Genomic DNA, 9,295 nt, shown 5'->3' with positions numbered 1-9,295 from the left:
TATATACTGTATATATATAGTACATGAACAATGAAATAAAACAATAGTTTGCATTGTCTGGATGTGCAAGTTCATAAAGTAAGTGGGAGCTCTAAGAATGTTTATTTGAAGACATTCTCAAAAGTAGGGCACTTGTGGCTTTTGAGCTTTTTCATGGTCTTTTTGAACTCCTTGCTGGATTTGTCCCACTTGTGAATGCCAGTGAGAAGGTACTGTTTGTCCACCTTGCGTCCCATGATAAGGTATGTGTTTCCGAGATTTTCTAGCTGCGTGCAGGGGCAGTCGGCTCCGTTCTTCAGGTACAGAGTGAGTTTCTTCAGCTCCTTCTTCTTCAAAGGGCCCAGCTTTAGAGGTTTTTTCCTCTTCTGCAGGATCACCCTGCGATCCGTGTTCTCCCGTTTGACTTCCTTGATCTTGGTCTTTATGGCTAAAGAAAATAGAGATATGGATAAGGTTGAGAATATGGATAAAGAAAATAGTGAGAACTGTGATCAGCTTTCTGAATCTTCTCCAGTGGGTGGAGAGGAGACTGAAGATTACATCATCCTGCCAGTAAATATTAGTTTTTGGTATTTCTTCAAATTAAGCCTTGTGTTTATTTCCATAATGACATGTAGATTTTGAGCTGCCTGGAAAAGCCCCCACAATGTTTTTAAACACTGCTCCCACCTACTGCCTCTGTTGTGGTCTATGATATTGCAAAGCTTCGTTCAATCTTGCATTGCATCCCTGAACTGTGCAGTGCTCTCTGATCTACACAAAGTCATCTAATCCCTCAGGCCATGTGCTAGGTTCAGAGAGGCCAAGAAGGGTTTGGGTTGCAAGGGGTATCACTGGCGGTTCCCAAATGTCCAAGGCCATAAAAGAGAGATTAGACTGCTAAGTAATGCAGGGGACAAAAAGAGATGAAGGAATGGAGAAAAAAATTAGGAGAAGGTGTAATCAATATCAGGCCTGTCTTCTCTGCCAATGGTCTCAGGGCAAAGCCATCATGATACTGGTCTCTCTGTCATTAACTCCGTCAAGTTCAAGAAAAAGCATTGATATCCTTGCAAACCAAAACCGCTCTCATTGCCATATTCTTTTCCCAGGGGGCAAGAATGTCCCAAATTGCAGCTTCACTGCCCTCTGCCCCTCTAGACGTAACTGGATACTAGGTTTTGTTCCTTTGAATACCTCTCTTATAAGCTTAGGGCAATTAGTCAAAGGTCAGAATTTTTCTAGATGGATATATTGGCCGTAGGTGAAATGGTCCCCATTCAACTGCAACTCCACTGGAAAAAAGCACTAAAAGTTACCAGGGATGCACTGATAATTAAAATTCTGGTCGACAAGCTGAAATATAAATAAATTAACAATAAACACATAAATAACTCATTTTAAATGCTAGAAATGAATTTAGGCATCACAACTTAATGTGCAGTATGAAAACAGATGTTCATTTTGAGATGTGCTAAAGATCAATTAAATATAAATAATTCATCTTAAATTTTAAGATTAATTTTAAGTGACCGTTATTGGACTGCAAAGATAATCTAAATGTAAAAAAAGGGAAAATGAGCATGAACAATTAAATAGTTAATACCAATTGATACTGATAAATAAAAACCAATGTCTAATATCAACCTACACAGTTAAATAAAAAATATGGCCAATAACTCATATGGTGTATTCATCAATGTAACAGAAAATGGTTGTAAAAACCTCTGCAAAGATTTCATAAAAAATCATATTTTCCTTATCAGACTCTTGACTTTGGGGAAAACATGGGGAAATTCTGTCATGACCGTTCTTTTGACCATTTAACTCCTGGTTTTAATCTTACTCCACATTCTTAGATTTGCCTTAATCTGTCTGATCTGTCAGTAAACTCTCTTTAACCTGTTAATCTTTTCATTTCCTTAATCTTCCTATGCACGAGTCAGCTCCACGGTGGTCTTGCCAGCGTGAAACTTCAATGGCTGTTCCTCCCTCACACCGCCTCGCAGGTGATTTTTTTTCCCCTTCTGGGTTAACGATGGAGAAACATGCAGAGCATAACATCTTATCAACTTCAACGGTCTAACATCAGTGACCCACCAGTGAACTTCAGGCAGTCTGCCGCCTACAGAAGAATTTGGTCCAATTAGCAGGCCAATCCTGAAGACCCGTGGAAATGAGCAGACATCGGTATTGAGATTTACTGCTAATTATGTTTTAACAACCTGATCAGTCTCCATTGGCTGTCATTGAGCAGACCACAATGAAACTAAATCCTCCTCATATCCTCCTGAACCTTGACTTATATATAAATCCTCTGCAGCCTGGAACATGAAAAATATAATGCTTGATCATTGCCAAGGAAAATTAAAGTCCCCATTTAAGTCATGAGAGCAGCTCTTCACACTGTTACACTGTTATTCAAAGAGCTACATGATGAAATGCATTTTAGTCCTCAACCCATAACCTCATATCTCACACCTCCTCACTTCTAATTGACTCTTGCAGAAATAAGCCAGTCTTCCCAGTATTATTAGTGCACATGGAAGGGATTACAGCTTGATCTGAAGTCTATAAAAAAGCTTAGAGTTTGATGAAATAAAAAAAATGGTCTGAAGGTTAAAGAATTATCAAGTCAGGCTAGAAAGAGTCTTGCCTACCTCCCACAACCACTTTATCTTAGTCCAAATCCCACTTTAACTCCACCGTGAACTCCATTTGCACCTTGGGTTTGTGAATGTAATCCTTACAAATGCAGGGACATGGGTACAGTTGAAAACCTTCAGATGTGGCTTTCCAGCTAATACGTGTAACACCACACTTTCCGAACAATAACAATGGGAAAGCTATAACAGGTTTAGTCTCTCTTGTTCTAATCCCCAAAGGGCAAGCCACAATAAAGCACCATATAAATCAAGCCGTTTGAGATACCTTTCCAATCTCCCTCAAAGTGATAAGACAATATCAGTAAACGAGGGGGTGTTGACTAGCATACCACACTGCAGATACTTCACAGATAGATCTGCATCAGTAAAACCAGTTTACTGAACCATGTGAGGGTAGTAAGCAAACACTGCGCGCCAAGATCGCACATAGTTGCTGCATTCATACATACTACAAAAACACGAAGCAGCCACCATTTCCAAGCACAGGCGGTGGATCAGATTCTAAACACAAACACGGGGCAGATAATGTTTCAATCTCAGATGGTCCAAATAAGTACTTCACGCTTGAAAGCTCTGGTAAATATTTGATAAATAAGATATAAACAAAGAGAGCATATCTCAGAAATCGTGTGGTCACAATCAGTGTTCTTTCCAAACTGAAATGAATCATTTTGATAAAAAGCCGTGAAAGTATTTACATTTCATATGTGATAAACTATGCTTTAAAAAACCTTTTAACCTTTGTCCCTGATCTTTGACCTCTGTCATTTTGGAGACATGTCCATAGGCAGATGTAACGATGCCATAAACTCAGAAGGGAGAGTTTGGGCTGAAGCAATTCACAAACATGGCACCTGTGGCTCGGGGTGAGCTCCAGTTAAAATGGTGCTTTTACTACAGTTTTACTACAGGAAAGCTGAGCATGCATCACTGACCACGGGATAGACAGCCAACTAAAGTGTGTTAATGCGGTACTGTTTTGGAGAGACAGAAAAACATTGTTTTTCTTCTGTTTCCATATTCTTCAAATATCTGGGACTCAAACAAACATCTGGAGGGAAACTAAAGTTTCATAGGATTTTCTGAGTATCCAGGGCAGTTCGAAATGTCTAACAAGACAACATGTATCTAAACTTGACGGAGAGACTAATCTATACATTTACTTAATTACTTAAAGCAATGCTTCACAGCGTGAACCCTGTCTTCCTTCACTGTCTGTCTCTGGCAATATCCCGGAGAACTAATGTAGTGCTGAGGTCACAGAGAGAGTGTCAGTGGGGTCGGTTTACATAAAGCTGACCAGAGAAAGACGGCAGCTTTCCAGAGATAGCTTACCCATTTCAAACACTGAATGAAACTTTATGGTTTTGTCAGAGGCTAACCAAAACCAGCTTTTGTTTTCCTCTACAGAAGAAAGCAGGAAGTCACTGCTCTCCTTTTGTTGAGGTTAACTCCTGCTGTGATTGGCCTTAATGGCTGCAGTTATTGGCTCATTTAACAGTCATTGTTGTTAACCATCTTCAAATATAAATGTGCAGTCACACTGAAAATCCAATAACAAGAAATTAAACCCAACTTTCTTAAGATTAGGGAAAAAGACCACCAATGTACCAAAAGTTTGGGTTTTTATGATATTTTTTAATTATCTTATGTTAACTAAGGCAGCATTTATATGATCAGTAACAACATCAATATTGTCAAATATTATTAATATTATTTAAAAAAAAACATTTTTTATTTTAATATATTCTAAAATATAATTTATGTAAATTTAATTTAAAAAAAACAGCATTTATTTGAAATATTTTTTAATGTGATGCATTTCTTTACTGTCACTTTTGATCAATTTAATGCATGTTAAATGCATGTATTAATTTCTTTTTTTTTTATTTACTGTCCTTCTGAATATATTATATAAGAAAAAGCACTAAGCGTCCCAGACAAGTAACGTGATATATATAGAATGGACAAAATCCAGTAATAACGAGAAGGAAACTGTTGGAAATGACAACAAATATATACTGGACACTCCAGTTTACTCCAGTGACCAAAGAGTAAACTCAGACTTTGTCAGTCTCTGCCCAGAGGTCAACCCCTGGGCTGTTGTCACATCCAGACAGGAGAGCAAACATCCCAATTTAGAGCTGTTAGTAACAGCCAAATAAAGACTTTAGTGCCTCTGTGAATTACCTCAATTCATTAGTTAAACAGTCGTGGCCTCTCAAAGGGTAATCCAAGCCATGACATAGATTTACAAGGGTTGAAACATTCTGCTGCTGCTGTTTTAAGTGTTTAAAACCATTGCATTGTTCTATTAAAAGTGGATTTGGCAGTCAAGACAGTCAAATATGTGCAAAATAACAAAATCGTGATCCAGTGATTCTAAAAGTGCTTGAATCTGTCCCAAAAGCAGTGTTAATGGCCGTGAAATAAAATATCATTCTGGCACTCAACATTCATGGATAAAGAAAGTTATGACTCAACATGATGACTTAACACTGGTGAAAGGTTAAAACTAAACGAGATTTAATATACCGGTAAGCAAGTCATTATAAAAAAAATTAATTTCTATGGTTTCCACTCCTGGAAGAATAAAGTTTTCCCTCATTATTCTAACACAAGACCATGAGAACTAAATTTACGATGAGCAAAACATTAAACTACAGGCATCTGTATGAGGCTGCTGGGGAAGCTGAAGGAATAGGTGAATACCTTTGGTTCAAGACTGTGTGGTTTTGGCTGTTCTTTCAAACTAATATATATCAGTCTTGGATCTCTTGCATGCCTACTCCATTTCCAGAATACAGAAGATGAGAGGGGAAGATGGGCTGCAGTCTTGGCACGTTCAGTATGTGAGCGCAAAAATACAATGAATGTGCGTTTTTTCGGTGCGTAGGCATGTGTGATGTATGTACTGATGATGTTCTTACCAAATTCACTGGCGCACATGTGCTCCAGAATCACATCCGTTTTCATTTCATTGTCACAAGGAGGACAAACTGGAGAGTATCCTAAAACAGAGGAAATGCTGTCAGAGAAATTCACCATCGATATCAAAATCCAGAGTCATTGTGACCAAATGTTTTTGTCTTTTGTCTACTTTGGGGTTTGTCCCAAATTGTTTTTGTGTGCAACTCTTTGGAAGGTTTGCAACTGGCTTTTAACAGCGGGGAACCAATCACAGTGCAGTTTTCTTTCAAAAAGAAGAGAATTCAAACTTGTTCAACTTTCTCTAATTATCTCCCCGTCAGGCAAGCTACGGGATTTTCTCCTGGCTTTCTTCTATTTTTGTAAGACATTCAGTGCTTTGAATTGTTAGTATACTTCTTTTGTTTGGCTCCGCTTTTCTCATAACACTAAAATATTAGAATCAAGCCTTTTTACATAGACATAAAAATGTTTGCTTGTTTCTTTCTTTGCCTATCACATGGTAATTTGACATGAACAAATTTGATCTGCAGAGTTTACATTTGTATATAAACCATTGTTACAAGTTATGCAGGTTAGAAAAAGGAGGCACGGGACAACACCCCAATAACTGGGGCTGACTGTAATTAGGACAACTATTGTTCCACAGATGCCTCCCTATAGTCATGGAAACAGAGAAATTAACCCTTGAAAGTAAATTATCTTAGTACCTTTTAAGATTTAAAATTAAATTCTATTAAAATTCAAGCAAATTGTCATTATAATCTACTTTTCTAAAACTTCCGTCTGTCTTTATTTACGCTATTTGACAAGACTTTGATTTAATTTTTGGTGACTAGTTGTTTTTTCATTTGCATCTATTTAACAGATTATTGTGGAAATTGCACTCAGGTGAAAAGTGCTTTTAAAGACAGCTGTTGGCAAGGAATTTCAAAAGTTAAACAATTTTATGCCCCAAGTTTTCTGCGTAATGCAAATTATCACCCACTTGCAAGCTGCCAGTGGATCAAAATTGTGCAAAAACTACTATTTTAAAGCAATGCTGCATTTTTGTATGGTGATATCGGCAGTAAACTTAAACTACCCTGCAGAGAGTTTAAATTTCAGTGGCTCCTGTTGAGTGTTACTTTCTCCACAGGCATTATTACCACAGAATCACAAGAAAACAGCGGACAAATGGTTAGGGCTTAATCCCTTGTAGAGAGTAGGAAGAGAGGAAATCCTTTCTTCTCTTTAACCCGGCACTGCTTGAAGCTTACAGTGAGTCGATATGCGAGGGAGGGTCTAATGTATCTGTGGCATTGGGTTCATTTGACCATGATGCTGACAGCATGTGATAACAGCTGATGGGATCTCTGTGGGGTGTTATTAATTTAACTTCTCTGGTATTCCGACTTCCAAGCCACCATGCTAGTGATCTCTCACTCAGGACTGTGCGTCACTAACAGCAGGCTATATAGGGCAGATGGCTGAAGTCACAAAAGTATCTTCTCTCAGTGTGGTACATCGTTCTGGCACAGTCTGTTCATTCTAAAACACCATGTTGTAACTTTTGAAATGGAAATTCCCTTGTAATTTATGAGCCATCTACATAAGCTAGTTGTACTTTCCCTTGTCTGGGACATACAACTATAGGGCTTGAGTGTTTCCATAGGGAAAGTCTGACTGGTGCCAGATGCCCTGACTTACCTGGTAAAACGGTCCGCATGACTACAAGAAGATACACTAATAACCTACCTGCTAACATACCTAATTTGCTTTAAATTACAGGGGAGGTTTTTAACAGGAGTCTTTTTAAGAGTATGGAAATTTATTTATTTATTTTCTAACCACGGAAAATTTAAATTTTCTGCTTTGGTGCCACCAGTAAATAAAAGCAGCTGTTCAAATCTCTGTCTTTGCCTGAACTAAAGTACTATCCTCCTATATTACCTTACGGAAAAAAAAAACTGTTATCAGGCACAGTGGGGAAGCCTGAAAGTTTTTGCTGGTGTCGTATTGAAATAGCAATACATTTACAGAAATAATAGGGGTACTCATGAATACAGTAACTAATTTTAAGTAATTATTGCTGCCTGCCTACAGTGTATTTTTTACAAAGGCAAACTGCACTAAAGAAAAGTATCTATTCTCCAAATTAGGTGCTGCAGTTGCGAAATAACACCAAATAAATAGATATGTAATAGTCTGTTGTTGGAACACATCCCAGTGTTGTCCTGGAACTCAACTAACACCCTGAAATCAATTGCTACCAGCTGTTAAACAAGCAAAAACTCTGATATTCATCTATCATGCTTTACAGAGAAGCCACATCTCCTGCGTCCTCTATAGATGTTATTGTAAGGAACAAGTTACCTGGAAATGTTCCCAAAACTGAATCATTTGTCAAATCAGACACAAACGTGAGGTATTTGAGGGGCTGAGAGGCAACAAAAGGTGTGACAAGTCTAGATGAAAACCCCCAAATGGACACCAGTCCCTGAAATAACATTGCAACTGCCGTTAAAAAGTCTAGGTGTTACTTCTCACACACAGCAAAAGGTGAAAGGTTGTAAAGTAGGTAAAATTATACTAAATGTATACAGTATTGAAACAGTCAGTATAACCTTACATGTTTATCAGGATAAAAAAAATAAATCAGTATTTGCTAAATAATTAACAAAAACGTTTTTTGCATGTCAAAATATGCATCTTGGTACATTTATTTGACAGGTTTTTGATTAGCTACACATTTATTTGAGTGAAATCACACTTGATTTAAATGTATAAGTTTTCGTGTTAAGTCATTTGGACTTACCAGTGGGCTTGGAGGCCTCTGTGGCATTGGGCGCACTGATGCACACATCATCTTGCGGAAACTTCTCGCAAGTGAGCATCTCAGGCCAGGGGAACCCAAACGCTTCCATGATGGGTGTGCAGCCATCACGCACATTTTCGCAGAGCCAGCGGCATGGGTAGATGGGCCTCTCCAGGCACACGGGCGCAAAAAGGGAGCACAGGAACACCTGAGTGCCCGGGTGGCAGTTCTTGTGCACCAGGGGCACCCAACTCCCAGCCTGCTGCTTGACCTCAGCCATAGTCTCGTGCTCCAGCAAGTTGGGCAGCAGCATCTCGTTGTAGCCCACTCCGTGACAGAGCTTCAGGTCATCTGGGATGTCCACACACTGTGGAGGCTTGTCGTAGATACGGCCGCTATTGTACAACTCTGCCTTCCAGGTATCATACACATACTCAGATGTCTGGCCCAACGAGACCATTGGCATTATCAAGATGATGATCCTCCAAAGCAACAAAGATGCAAGGGACTTCATTGTGAACTCCTAGTCAGGATCCCCAGTCAATGCAGCCCCCAAAGCGGTGAGCCTTGAGTGAAATGAAGTCCTCTTTGTCTAGAAAATGAGGAGGGAGAGCCAAATACCTCTGAATTTTATAAGACTCCGCAGTCAAAGTATTGAAGTTGTGGAAACTCCACCTCTGAAGCCCAGTAGCTGTTGCTGACTCACAAGGCTGAGTTGCTTGAAATGCGCTGCGCTCGAGACCAGGGGAGACCGAGACCGCCCCGGCGACCAATAGAAAACTTTCTGCAACTTTTGCTTCTCATGTGTCAATCAAAGTATTCAATGACCCAATGAATGAGCCAATATCCCCGCCCGCCTGCGTTTCTCTCACTCGCCTTCTGTGGAAACAGCTCTTAATAACTTAATTTCGATAACATTATTAGA

At 39.1% G+C, this 9,295-nt stretch overlaps 1 protein-coding gene across 1 annotated transcript; it reads right to left on the bottom strand.

Annotated features, from left to right (window-relative positions):
• On the bottom strand, nt 1-9,090 carry LOC107673425 (secreted frizzled-related protein 1-like). The gene is made up of 3 exons (XM_016467017.1): nt 8,371-9,090; nt 5,576-5,656; nt 1-427 (listed from the first exon to the last, which is right to left on the bottom strand). Exons 1-3 carry the CDS (start codon nt 8,882-8,884, stop codon nt 102-104), a joined length of 921 nt encoding a protein of 306 aa, XP_016322503.1. The 5' UTR covers nt 8,885-9,090; the 3' UTR covers nt 1-101.
• Between the last annotated feature and the right edge of the window lie 205 nt (nt 9,091-9,295).

The sequence above is a fragment of the Sinocyclocheilus anshuiensis genome, unplaced genomic scaffold, assembly GCF_001515605.1.
Source record: "Sinocyclocheilus anshuiensis isolate Anshui unplaced genomic scaffold, SAMN03320099.WGS_v1.1 scaffold508, whole genome shotgun sequence".
Lineage (NCBI taxonomy): Eukaryota > Metazoa > Chordata > Actinopteri > Cypriniformes > Cyprinidae > Sinocyclocheilus > Sinocyclocheilus anshuiensis.
Note: the sequence above shows the minus strand (reverse complement) of the source record. Positions and strands in the feature narration are given on the sequence as shown.

What these genes read in the sequence shown, in the direction of transcription:
- LOC107673425 (XM_016467017.1), bottom strand. Translation starts at nt 8,884, where the DNA reads ATGAAGTCCCTTGCATCTTTGTTGCTTTGGAGGATCATCATCTTGATA. An exon ending in AGAGGCCTCCAAGCCCACTG is followed by an intron (nt 5,657 to 8,370) that starts GTAAGTCCAAAT and finishes CCTCTGTTTTAG; the next exon opens with GATACTCTCCAGTTTGTCCT. An exon ending in CATGTGCGCCAGTGAATTTG is followed by an intron (nt 428 to 5,575) that starts GTAAGAACATCA and finishes TATTTTCTTTAG; the next exon opens with CCATAAAGACCAAGATCAAG.